The sequence below is a fragment of the Eurosta solidaginis genome, chromosome 1, assembly GCF_040869045.1.
Source record: "Eurosta solidaginis isolate ZX-2024a chromosome 1, ASM4086904v1, whole genome shotgun sequence".
In the NCBI taxonomy this organism is placed as follows: domain Eukaryota; kingdom Metazoa; phylum Arthropoda; class Insecta; order Diptera; family Tephritidae; genus Eurosta; species Eurosta solidaginis.
Genome location: NC_090319.1, coordinates 176,087,166 through 176,101,609, shown reverse-complemented (window position 1 = coordinate 176,101,609; position 14,444 = coordinate 176,087,166). Strand labels below are relative to the sequence as shown.

Below are 14,444 nucleotides of genomic sequence, written 5' to 3'. Positions count from 1 at the left end.
CCTAGCCGACTTCCTTGATGAACCCCAGCAGTGTTCTTTGCTTGAGGGATTAAATGTGGGAATGCTCTGGCCATGGTGAGCCCATAAAAATGTCTTGTCGCCGCAATCTAGAAGGATATGGTCCACCGTCTGCTGATCCATCACAAAATCGGTATGTGTTGTTCGATATTATACCCAGCTTTTGCATGTGACTGTTCAGTCTACAGTGTCTTGTAAGAATAGCCGTTAGGGTTCTTAGGTTATCTTTTTGAGAGGCCTATTAATGCCCTATATCGAGTTGTGCTGTAACCCCCTAAGAGTAACTTAGATTGACTCAGGCCTGGCATATTGCTCCAGTGTTCTCTTTTTCCCTCCCTTCTACTAATAGGGGCATTTATTGAGTGAGCCAACTGCCAGAAACGGCTCGGGATCGATGGGTCATGCAGTTGCTGCCTCTCTTTCCGGGTTGTCCGCCTGCTGTTGTTGTTGTAGCAGTGTTTCGTCCCATCCAATAGGTGCGACCGATCACAAATTGTCATCAATGTCATCTAACGGGAGTCCAAGGAAACTTTCTGTTTCAACAGGGGTGGACCATAATGAGAGGAGTGTTAGAGGCGTTGGTTCCACAATACAGTCAAAGAGATGGTTGGTGTCATGTGGGGACATATTACAAGCAGGACAATGTTTTGTATGTAGGGGTTGATTCTGGATAGGTAAGAGTTTAACCTGTTACGTTATCCAGCTCGAAGTTGAGCTAGAGTGACTACTCTCGTTTCCCTATGGAGAGTGTGTTCCTCCTCTGATAGTTTTGTTCTTTGAGTACATGAATCACCGGCATAGAGGTCCGACGCCTGTTTGTGGAGTTCACTGAAGACATGCTTGTGTTTTTTAGCTTCATACGGCTGTGTTCTCAGGTGTCGTATTTCCTCATAATGTAATCAGGCCGTGAACAACAAGAGCCACAAAAGATTTATAAAAGTTACGAGGACGCTGGATTTTGGAATCTAGCCCAGAGCAACCTGTCCGGTGCAACCGTCCCTTGCACGTGAAACACTGACAAGAGTATTTATTTTTTTAATTTAATTTATTTATTATTACGGCTGTTTAGGCCTAAAACTTAAACTAATCACTTATTTCTATTGAATATGCTGTTGGAATGCCATGTGATTCCGATCAGCATATTTACTAGCGTGACAAAGGGACGAGTCTGGGAGCCACTCATTTAAGGAAGGTTGGAAAGGACGCGTTTTCAATCCTCCAGTACTGCCAGCTTAAGGCAACACAATTTGGAACTTATGTTTTTCAATTATATTTGTATTTTAAGCTGTCGGAATGTATTAGTCTCCGAACAACACAGCTAAACATCTCTTTGGATGTTGGAAATTGAAAATAACGTGTACCCAATCACCCCTCAATTTTGTTTAGTAAAGACGCTGTCGGAATGCATGAAGATTCCGATTAGCACAGCTCAACATATAATGGGAGGTTGAAAGGACGTGTTTCCAATCCCCCCTGCTCCAACTTTTGTTTGGCCTTATTTTCGTTATTTTTGTTACACATTATATAATTTTATTGTTATATTAATGCTGTCGGAATGCGAGTGATTCCGATCAGCAACAGTAAATATCGGCTGGAAATACCGAATTCCAGCGAAATTGTATTTTGCTGCTTCCAATATTACCATTCCCTTTTCGCGCTCCAGTATCGGATATATCATGTAAAAAATAAGAGGAGAAAAACTTTGCTCCAATAAATTTTTTTAAAAGTATTGAAGTTATTACTACTTTTTATGTGATTAGGAAGTTCATTGAAATATTTCAGGCCTTTATATATATGACCGTCCTAAAAAGGTTCTTTTCCGGCAAACGCAGCAAACTCATTTCTCAGGACCGGGGTCAGGAGAAGGCCCGGATTGGAGTCGATACCTTCCCGGAAGAGGGGAGTATGGCGCAGACCCGCTGCGAGGATTTGCTGGGAGGATGACAATTTGTGGGAGGGACGCAACAAATTAAACACTGAGTCCGCCTGCTCATTACCCTCTACTCCCCTGTGGCCTAGGACCCAGGGCAACAATACTTCGTTGTGTGCTCCTAATTGATTTAGCTTTTCTACGCACTGAAGGACCAGTGCTGACTTTATTTCGAACGCCGCAAATGCCTTTAGTGGGGCCTGACTGCCTGACTGAGTATGGAAATTGTTTCATTGGGGTATCAGCGCTGAAGGTTCAGCTTAGCGCACTAACTTATGGCGAATACTTCCGCTTGAAAATGCTCGGATGTGCTTTTAGAGCTACTGATATTTTGGCTCTGGGTCCGAAAACTCTGGCTCCAATCCCCTCTGGCGTCTTCGAGCCATCTATGTACCATACGATCTTGAGCAGACTAGTAATACATTGCACCCGCCCATACCTATACAGCAGTACCAAGAGACGGAGCAGCCCATTACATTTTGGCACAACCGGAGCACTGCTGGACATCCAATCTATATGAAAGCTATGCATTCAAAAGTGTTTGTACCAGTGGCTGGTGCACACCGAACTGGACCAATGTATGCCATATTGATGCCTGCACAAATACCAAGCTTTGTTTATGTGAATAATGTTACTGATAATGTCCATTTGCACGGTTGAGCACATACAATGCCTACGCTTATACAAGGTGGAACACCACACTACCTACATGGCGGCTACCGATCAGGTTGTTGTAAGAGATTAATTAAAATATGTTATTCATAAACACTGATCCTTATATTTTCATTATCATTAAACTGTAAACTAGACTCATGACGGGTATTCTTACTGGACACTGCCTTCTGGCGTCACATGCCTTTAAATTAGGCTTGGTCAGTGATAGCGGATGTAGGAAGTGCGGGTTGGAGGAGGAAACGATCGATTACGTTCTGTGCTCGTGCCTTGCGCTTGCCGGGCTAAGACTCCAGCTGACAGCTGTCAGATCTAGAAGCAGCAAGTGGCTTAAGTTCTAGGAAGCCGCTAACCCGCTGGAGCCATGAGAAGCGTGAGTGCACTTTGGGTGTCCCAACACAAGTTCCGTACCTGCTCCGAATAATTTGTAGCTATCTAAGCGACAAAGTACTCCCTTTTGATACAGATGAGGGACTAAGAAAGCACAACACCACGGGCGGTGTCCCTCAGAGATCTGTTCTAGGTCCAACTCTTTGGAAAACAATGTATGGCGGGGTGCTACAAATCGACCTTCCCGGAGGCACGGAAATTGTCGGCTATGCAGATGATATTGTCGTATTAGCAGTGGCCTAGAAACTTGATCTGCTCCAAGTATTGTGTAATGACGCCGTGGGAAGAATAAAGGAATGGTTGACGAACACGGGACTGGAGATGGCTAGCAATAAGACAGAAGTGGTTCTGATGAGCTCAAAGCGGACTGTGGATGAGTTGGTCCTAACCATAGGAGATTATCAAATAAATTCAAAGCCCGCCTTGAAATATCTAGGAGTAATCATTGACTCAAAACTAACTTTTAGGGAGCACTTCAGGGCGGTGCGGGACAAAGTTTCTAGAGTTAGTGGAACCCTAACGCGAATAATGCCCAACATCGGCGGCCCAAGCGAAGCTACCCGTCAGCTATTATCCAACGTAACCAGTATTATATGCAGCACCAGTATGGCACAGATCTAAAATGGTCCACCAAAAAGATATACTAGCAGCCTACCGCATTACTGCTATACGAATAGCATGTGCTGTTCCGACGACGCGATCCATGTTTTATCCAGGAAAATCCCAGTAGATCTACTCTCAGGTGAAATGGCCGATCTGTATGGCATTGGATTCAGCCGACCATCTAAAGATGCTAAGAAAAGCGCAAGGTCACGAACAATAGTTAGGTGGCAAGAACGGTGGGAAGATTCGAGAAAAGAGCGCTGGACCTTCATGCTAGTCCGGAATATAGCGGAATGGTACGAGCGAAAACAAACTAAATTACCATCTCACACAGATATTGAGCGGGCACGGTGGCTTCAAGGAATATCTACATAAGCGTGGGATAGAAGAGGATCCTTTCTGTCCAAGCTGTCCGTCCGAATTGGAAAGCGCAGAAATTACATGTTCTGTCCTCGTTTTCACGGCGAAAAACTGTCTTTAAACAGAGTTTTTGGAGAGGAACCTTCCATTAGGAATTTAGTTCCACGAATTTGCGGAGAAATAGATTGTTGGATTGCTGTGAGCAAGATGGCCTTTATAGTAATGACGAAATTGATGATGCATGTCGAAAGGCAGCGCAGAGAAATGCGCATACGAAGTAGGGGCGACTAAATCGCCTTTTTCCTAGTGACGTTATGTCTAACGGCGGTCCCACGGGGTGCGGACACGTGAACAGGATTAGCCTGGTTTCATTGGGCCACTTGAGGGTAGTGCGCTACCACAACGTCCAATAAAAAAAGGCAAGTTCCGTCGTGCCTGGTGTTGTTGGGTGAGCGGCCAGATAGCAGGGTGCAACAAATGCACCTTTCAGGGGAAAATAAGATGTAGCAAACGAGTATATTCTGTATCATATGATCAACTTGGAGACAACCAAACGTTTATTTTCCTGTCCAAAACAGAACTGGTGCACGGCACTGCTGCTAAAGAAGGATAGGCGTAGTCATATCAATTCGTTCCCGGGTTAGTCGGGGAAAGCAATTTTAGCATTAATGTGTCCTTTTCAATTTGAAAATCCATTCAAGAACTTCGCATAATAGATTAAACAGTCATCTGTATTTATTTGTTATTGTAGCACGTCTAATTAATTTACTTCGTAACATCAATCAATTGTCCCTTGTTACAATTTTATGTTCTCTATGAATGCAACAGCAAAGTATCTTTGGGTACCCCTGCCAACGGAAGATGCATAGGCATGGTGGAGGTTCATTTGAAGTTACTTTACCAGGTCCTGATTCTAGTTATCTGAAATTTCTCTTGTGCCTTTGGAAAAGAGCTATGTGTGGAGCCCTATTTATGGATCACTTTTCGGCTTATATTAAAAACTTTTAATCTATTCTTACTGATATGAGTTTCCTTTTCATTCTATGTAATTTGATTTTGACGATGTGAGGATAGAAATATCCCAAATATTCCAGCTGTGGCTGTAAGAACATACATTTGCTGAAATTAGAAGAAAACTGCACGGTTGAGCACATCCAGTACCTACGTTTATACAAGGAGGAACACCACACTACTTTCACGGGGATGTAGCCACCGATCACGTTGTTGTAAAAGCTTATTTTAAATATGTTATTCATAAACACTGATTCTAATATTTTGTTTTGGTTTTTACTTTAGGGTCAACCTGTTATATAAGCGATGTCAGCTATGCCTGTAACTTAAGCGCCTTCAGATGTAATAGTTACCGCGGACGTGGTCACAGGAGTAGTTCACTTCGTGGGGATTACACTAATCAAGGACTTTCAATATCGGAAGGTTTTCCAGCCCCATAACAACACCAACAATATGTGCAATCACCCGAATAAATTGTACAAGAAACGTTAACACCACATCATCAGCCAGCAACAACAACAACAATCGCAACAAGTTGAAACTTCTAAACAATTAATGACTAGTGAACCACCAACATATCCGCAATTTGCGCAAACATCAACACCAACATATGTCGCCTACTTTGCAACACGGTGAAGATGGCCAAGGCCATTCTGATTCTAATACTGATAAAGGCGATCCATTGGTAAATTTAAAAACTCAAACAGACCACGAAAAATGTTGATGATGGTATTAGTTCTAGTACGGATAGTAAAGAATTTAAACCTAGGAAAAAAGCTAAACTTGATAATAACTTAACCGAAGATGACAATGTTTCTAATTCTAATACTAAGGAAGATGAACCTTTGATAAATATGAAGCTTAAAACAGGGTTATCAAAAAATTACGATGATGATAATGACGTTGATGCAAAGTCCAATGTTGAAAATTATGAAAATTATGAAACAGAATCTGAAAATAGTATGAGTGTGGATTATAACCTGAAGCAAACCTGTCATATCCGGTACGACCAGAATTAGATGTTAAGAAAAGAGCCTACATAAAGAGGCTCAGTATATTTATGGAAAATTTATCATGAGACAATGCCCAATGTATGTATTTCAATTAAATTCAGCACATTGTTGGAAAAAGCATCTAAACTTTATGCATCGTGTAGAGAAACCAGAACATTTACAATTTAAATATAACGAACGTGGTGCAAAATGTAAATTTTGTGATATTCAAGCAGCTACACCAAGCTTCAACAAATTATTGGACCATGAGATTTCTCATATGTCTAATAGTCATTATTTAAATGTAAATTATGCGATTGGAAGACGAAAATACATTCAAGTATGAATTTTCATTTACGTGTACAACACGCTGAAACAATTGATGTAACAACGAAAAGTTTAGAATTGACTGTTTGTCCATATTGTAATCACAATGGTATTTACGCAAACACTTCATACAGGAACATGAGAAATCAGTGGATGAAAGAACATCTTTTCTATGTTTAGAATGTGGTGGACAATTTAGAACAAAACAAGTTTACGTGTACATGTTTACAAAAACTTTATGTTTATGAAAACTTTGCTCATTGTACACCGCAAGATTTGAACGGAAAGATCTTGAGGGTATGGTTACACCTATGTGGCATCTACAAGCTATTTATAATGACTAGTATGGAATGAATCCGGATATGGAAGAAAACTGAGGAGACGAAATGAATCACCATGCTTCTTTGGATTCTGGTGATACTCCTGACATGCTTCCTAATTTCGCTACGTCTGATGTTACTATACCTACCAAACTAATATGACTCTGCAAATTGATGAGCAACACTACCAGTGCAGTAAAAATAAGAAATTCAAAACAAGGTTTCGGAAAGGGCACGACTATGAATGGACGTTAATGTATTTATATAGTTTATAAATATAAAAATTCACATATGTAAAGTTCACTAGAGTAATAAGCGGATAATTTAAATTGTAAAAAAACATTGTATATATGAATAATTTATAATTAAATATTATCTGTAAGCGATTTGGCAGAATGTAACCGATACGGGTAACCGATAGGTCAGTTACCCCTGTTGTTGTTGTTGCATATGTTTTGGTTAGCGATAACGAAAACATAACTGATGAAGTAACTTAACAATGTAAATAACATCGAGCGAAAAGGAATGTCGAAAACACAATAGGTAAAATCGAGAAAGCGAGTCACACGTACACTATTTTGAGAGAGCGCATGCGTTACTTTTTTTCCGACAGCAATGTAAAGCTGGAGACATTGGTGCTTTATCGGTAACCGTATCGGTAACCTTTTAACAGCTGATTCGACCAACCTTATGAGAATCAATGCAATCGATTATTGGTGCCGCTAAGATCGTAACCGTATCGTAGCCAACCAATTGGGTTTTGGTTTACCGTCGTAACGATAAACAGCTGATTACGTTAGGGATACGGATACAGCGATACGACATACGGCACCAATGACTCCAGCTTTTAAGTCATTAAGACGATAATTGGTGACCAAGTTATAGGTAACGATTAAGTAATCGATTAGGTAACGGGTTCCTGTCTTGTAGGGTTATTGTACCATGTTTCCGATACATTCCTCGCATCGAGTAAAGATATTATTGGTGTTTACTTTTATTTACTAGTTTCGATTCATCTCTAGTTGTTGCTTTAATTACAATGGGACGCCGAAAATCGAAGAGAAAACCTCCGCCAAAGAAAAAGAACATAGAACCACTTGATCAGCAGTTTAATTGCCCATTTTGTAATCATGAAAAGTCTTGCGAAGTTAAAATGTAAGTTATTGTATGTTGCTTTCATCTTATGGGAAAATTTTAGGGTAATTCTATACGGCAGCTTGACACTTCTAACACGCGTCCAAAAATATCGAGAGAAGTGTCAAACGACGCGTCTTGACATCAGTATTAATAATACGAAACCGGAAAATAAAAATTTTATCTCCGTCCGGAGATATTTGGGTAATAGTCTAGTTGAGGGGTCGACTACTAATACGCTACCGAAAATATCGAGAGAGGTGTCAATCGGGATTATTAATACTGATGTCAAGACGCGTCGTTTGACACATGGATATTTTTAGTAGCGTATTAGCAGTCGACCCCTCCACTAGACTATTACCCAAATTACAAGAACCACATGAAACGCGCCAACTTAACTACAAATATCTCCAGACAGAGTTGAAATTTTTATTGTCCGCGTTCGGATTATTGTTGTCGAGATTAATACGCGTCTTGACACCTCTCGACATTTTTGGACGCATATTAGCAGTGTCGTGCTGTCGTATAGAATTACCAAGTAAACAATTACCGGCCGTGCTTACCCCGGTTTGGAGACCAAACTATATCCGCGCAAAACACTTAAGCTAAGGCCACACTGAGCTGCACTACACTGCGCTGCAAAATATTCTTCGCATGTATTCTTATGGAACAATTCACACCTAGCGGCAGGAGCACTGCGCGACGCGGCCATGAGCGGCAATGTTGATCAAATAGGCAAAAAAGTGAAGCGCCGCTGCCGCTACATGTCGCGCCGCTAAGTGTGCACGCACCTTTACCCCCAGTTTTTCTTGTGGGTACTACAAAAGGTAATAGTCTAGTTGAGGGGTCGACTGCTAATACGCTACCAAAAATATCGAGAGAGGTGTCAAAAGACGCGTCTTGACATCAGTATTAATAATCCGAAGGCGGAAAATAAAAATATTAACGCGTTCAAAAGATATTAACGAAAAACCGAAAAAAGACCCGCGGGTACCTCCGAAACCGGGGGTCGGATCCATAGTATTTTTGCGCAGAACACCTTTCGGCGTTGGCGGCCTTCGGCCGCGCTTATAAAAAATAACCCTGGGCTACGCCATGCCACGTCCGGGTGTGTGGTTTAACCGTGGCTACCGCCACGGTGATGCACAATTTTTTTGGTGGGTACAAACACAACAACAACCACATGGAAATCGCCAACTTCAACTGCAAATATCTCCGGACAGAGATAAAATTTTTCTTTTTCGCCTTCAGATTATTGTTCTCGAGGTTAATACGCGTCTTTTGACACCTCTCTCGATATTTTTGGTAGCGTATTAGCAGTCGACCCCTCAACTAGACTATTACCCTACAAAATCAGCAAAACAACCACATAGAAATTTTGGTAATAGTCTAGTTGGGGGGTCGACTGCTAATACGCTAATAAAATTATCAAGTGAGGTGTGAAAAGACACGTATTAATCTCGAGAACAATAATCCGAAGGCGGACAAGAAAATGTCCAGGGATATTTGCAGTTGAAGTTGGCGATTTCCATGTGGTTGTTGTTGTGTTTGTACCCACAAAAAAAATTGCGCATCACTGTGGCGGTAGCCACGGTTATACCACACACCCGGACTAGGCATGGCGTAGCCCAGGGTTATTTTTTATAAGCGCGGCCGAAGGCCGCCAACCCAGAAAGGTGTTCTGCGCAAAAATACTATGGACCGCGGATCTTTTTTCGGTTTTTCGTTAATATCTTTTGAACGCTTTAAAATTTTTATTTTCCGCCTTCGGATTATTAATACTGATGTCAAGACGCGTCGTTTGACATCTCCTAAACGAACTAAAATTTTGAATTTCGGATTCGTGGTCCTGGGTTCAAAACACGTCTTTTGACACCTCTCCCGATATTTTTAGTCGGGTTTTAGCAGTTGTGAGCTAAAGTAAACAATTACCGTGCGGCCGAAGGCTGCTAACACAGAATGGTGCTCTGCGCAAAAATACTATGGATTTCACCCCCGGTATCGGAGGAACCCGCGGGTCTTTTTTCGGTTTTTAGTTAATATCTTTTGAACGAGTTAAAAGTTTTATTTTCCGCCTTCGGATTATTAATACTGATGTCAAGACGTGCCGTTTGACACCTCTCTCGATATTTTTGGACGCGTATTAGCAGTGTCATGCTGTCGTATAGAATTACCGAAAGGTGTTCTGCGCATTTAGTTTTGATCCCCAAACCGGTGTTGGACCCACCAAGGGTTATTTTTTTAAATCTCGGCCGAAGGTCGCTAACGCAGAAAGGTTTTCTATGCAAAAATACTATGGATAGGACCCCATATTTCCGACTCTCTCGGGTGATTTTACGGTTTTTTGTAAATAACTTTTGAAAGAAATACAATTTTTGATTTCCGCGTTCGGATTAGGGGGTCAGAATATACCCGCGGTAGGTAAGCCTGTCGTAAGAGGCGACTAAAATACCAGATTGAAAGGGCCGTGTAGCGCAACCCTTCAGGTTGCCAGCGCAATATACAGCTTCTCCAAACCCAATTGTCAACCTCACCTATCCGCGCCGAATCCTGTTTCACTAACAGGCGAGGCTCTGACGACCCCAGCCCCTCATGGAACTTGCGGTGGGGAGGGAGGGATGGCGCTTCCCAAGGCAGTCGGTTCTATGTACCGGAGCGACTCGGGATTTTTCCCGACCAAGGACTGTCATTTCAGTGTGACCCCATCTCATTTGTTTCGTCCCTCCCACAAATTGTCATCCTCCCAGCAGCTCCTTGCAGCAGGACTGCTCCATATTCTCTTACTCCGGGAAGGCATCGAATCCAAACCGGGTCCGTCTCCTGACCCCGATCCTGAGAAATGGTTTTGCTGCATCTGCCGGAAAAGAATCTTTTTAGGACGGTCATACTCTGTTCAGTGTGTCTCGTGCAAGGGATGGTTGCATCGATCAGGTTGTTCTGGGCTTGATCCCAAAACCCGACGCCCAAGTAACTTTTATAAATCTTTTGTGGCTCCTTGCTGTTCACACCCAAGGGCGTCCCGTAGTCTACGTCTAAGCGCCCCACTACCTTCCAGCAGCCCCACTGCTCAGCAAGCCACAACAAGTACCCGCTGCTGCTCGCGCCCCACGGCGCCAACAACTCAAACAGCTGCTACCACTCATAACTACAATCTTCGTAGTAGAGTCGGAAGCAATGCTGAGCAACAGCCCCTGCCCCCGTCTTCAAAAAAGGAAAGTGGGAAGAATATAAATCCTTCACAGACAGCCGCCTAGCTGCCCTCCCTATCCCGACTGATGCCTGCCAGGGGGAGTGTGCCTTCCGTAAGGTCATTAAATCCGCCTCGGCACATTTCATTCCCGCCGGGAGAATTCCCGAAATCCGGCCCCACTTCCCGGCGGAGGCCGCAAACTTAGCGAGTGAACGTGACCTTATAAGACAGCTTGACCCAGGCGACCCCCAAATAAGGGATATAAACCAACGCATCAGATTGCTTGTAGATGAACACAAGCGGGCGAAATGGGAGGAGCACCTAAGAGGTTGTAACCTCTCTACCGGTGTGGGTAAACTTTGGTCCACCGTAAAGTCCCTATCGAATCCGACTAAGCACAAAGACAAAGTTTCCATCGCCTTTGGCGACAAAGTGCTGTCGGACGCGAAAAAATGCGCGAGCGCTTTCTGCCGACAATATATAATGCATCCTACGGTCGACAAAGATAGACGGAGAGCCAATAGACGCGCACATAAACACAAATTCAGCGCGTCACCAATCACCATCACCGCTAAAGAGGTTGAGGACGCCATTGGTCGTGCTAAACCATCCAAAGCAGTGGGCCCAGACGGCATAGCCATGCCGATGCTTAAAAACCTAGGGAAAGAGGGGTTCAAATATTTAGCGCATGTCTTCAATCTGTCTCTTTCCACCTTTGTCATACCTGAGAAATGGAAAATGGCCAAGGTGGTCCCGCTACTAAAGCCTGGGAGACCAGCTAACATAGGTGAGTCGTATCGTCCGATATCTCTCCTATCGCCAGTGGCAAAGACGCTTGAAGCCATTTTGCTCCCTTATTTCCAAGCAAATTTGCAGCTAGCCCCTCATTAGCATGGCTTCAGAAAATTCCATAGCACCACCATCGCTCTAAATGCCATTAGCACCCAGATAAATCGCGGTTTAAATCAATACCCCCACCATAGAACAGTACTCGTAGCGCTAGACCTATCAAAAGCTTTTGATACGGTCAACCATGGCTCGTTACTGCAGGACCTGGAAGGGTCTACCCTTCCCCCATGTCTTAAAAGGTGGACTGCAAATTATCTGGGTGGTCGGCAGGCATCGGTGCAATTTAGAAACGAAACATCAAAACCAAGGAGAATTAAACAGGGGGTGCCAAAGGGTGGTGTCCTATCCCCACTTTTGTTTAATTTCTACATATCTAAGCTACCTTCACCACCGGAAGGAGTCACAACCGTTTCCTACGCCGATGACTGCACAATAATGGCCACAGGCCCAGGCCCAAAGATCGATGCGCTATGCAATAAAATAAACGGCTACCTCCCTGATCTCTCCAGTTTTTTCGCCTCGCGAAACCTGGCATTATCACCGACTAAATCTTCCGCGACCTTATTTACAACATGGACGCCCCAAATGTCGACCATTTTGAACATCCACGTCGATGGCACTACGCTACCGACTGTCCGAAACCCCAAAATCTTGGGTGTGACGTTTGATCAGGATCTACATTTTGGTGAGCACGCAGCCGCAATTGTTCCGAGAATTCAGAGCCGTAACAAAATCCTCAAATCCCTCGCTGGCAGTACTTGGGGAAAAGATAAAGGAACGCTCATGACTACATACAAAGCAATTAGCCAGCCGATTACGTGCTACGCGTCACCCATATGGTCGCCAAGCCTAAAAATCACCCACTGGAAGGAACTACAGGCCTGCCAAAATACTGCTCTCAGAATCGCCACGGGCTGTCTTCTTATGTCCCCAGAACACCATCTGCATAATGAGGCGAGAATACTTCCCATCAGGGAGAGAAATGAGATGCTGACCAAACAGTTCCTGTTGAATACCCAGAAACCTGGGCATCCCAACAGACATCTGATTGATGAACCAGCACCGCCTAGGGGCTTAAGGAGTCATCTCCGTAAGCATTTTGAGGAAATACGGCACCTGAGAACCGAGCCGTATGAAGTGAAAAAACACAAGCAGGTCCTTGGTGAACTCCATAAACAGGCGTCGGACCTTTATGTTGGGAATTTCCCGGTGAATCCAGTACTTAACGAAAATTATCCAAAACTTGCGGAAGAGGAACGCATACTCCCCAGGGAAACGTGTGTCACTCTTGCTCAACTTCGTTCTGGATACTGTAACAGGTTAAACTCTTACCTATCCAGAATCAACCCCGACATACAAAATGTATTCCCCGCTTGCAATGTGTCCCCACATGACACCAACCATCTCTTCAATTGTAATGTGGAACCAACGCCTCTAACACCCCTTTCCTTATGGTCCACCCCTGTTGAAAAAGCAAGTTTCATTGGGCTCCCGTTAGAGGATATTGATGACAATTTGTGATCGGTCGCGGCTATTAGGTGGGGCGAGCATTGCTACAACAACAACAGGGAGGGATGGCCTGAAGGTTTAATGCGGCCATATAAATTGTTCCCGAGATGGTCCGGCTAGCACCTTAATGGTGCTGTGTTACCGGAGCGTACCGGATCTGTATCCGGCAAAGGACATGTACGCATGACAAAGGCATGTGCGCATAGCTCCAGTGATACATACACATGCCAGTCGCTGAAGTTTTGACAGTGCTTGCCTCGTCGTCGCCCGAGTTGTTCTCGATGCCCAGGCTATCGAGTCATATGTTATCATAGGTTTTACTATCATGGTATACATCCATCGTAGGACATGTGGGCTACAGCCCCATGATTTTCCTGCTAGACGTTTGCATACCATGATGGACCACGTGGCCCTAGCTCTCATGGAGTCGAAGTTTTGTTTCCATAGGAGCTTGGTGTCAAAAGTGACCCCCAAGAATTTCACAGCGGTTCCATATTCTAGTGCCACGCCATCTATTGTTATTGCTTTCAGGGCTGGTAGGACCCTTCTTCTGGTGAAGGGGATGATGGTTGTCTTAGATGGGTTGATGTTAAGCCCCACACTGGCGCACCATCATCCCCTTGTGATATTCAATGCTCTTTGTATTATGTCACAGAGCGTACTCTCGAATTTACCTCTTGCAATTATGACGATGTCGTCGGCATATCCTTGGCATCTTATGCCACTGTTTGATAGCTTTTGCAGGAGCTCATACACTACTAGGCTCCACAGAAGGGTAACAGAACACCTCGGGGGCACCCCCTCGTGGTATTAACCTTAACTGTGCTGTTACCTACATGGACTTCAGCGATTCTTGTGCGGAGTAGATTGTCAATTCATATCTGGATAGGCATAATTCCTCTTCTCTGCAGTGCTATGTTTACGCTTTCGTGAGATGTGTTGTCAAAGGCACCGTCGATATCAAGGAAAGCGCAAAGCACTGTTTCCTCTGCTTAGAACGCCCTCTATTTCAGATGTTAATTGGTACAGAGCTGTGTCCGTGGACCTACCCGCTCTGTACGCATGCTGGCTATGATGTAGGGGCCAGCTCTTGAGGGCGTTTGACCTAATTTCTTGATCTATTATCTTTTCCATTGCCT

At 43.8% G+C, this 14,444-nt stretch overlaps 1 protein-coding gene across 1 annotated transcript in view; it reads left to right on the top strand.

Annotated features, from left to right (window-relative positions):
- The first annotated feature begins 7,617 nt into the window (after positions 1 to 7,617).
- The window catches only part of LOC137239918 (transcription elongation factor 1 homolog), a 185,032-nt gene continuing 178,205 nt past the window's right edge, over positions 7,618 to 14,444 (top strand). The window contains exon 1 of the mRNA XM_067765723.1: positions 7,618 to 7,778. Within this exon, the coding sequence (XP_067621824.1) occupies positions 7,663 to 7,778 (116 nt within the window). The 5' untranslated portion in view covers positions 7,618 to 7,662. The remainder of the gene's footprint in view (positions 7,779 to 14,444) is intronic.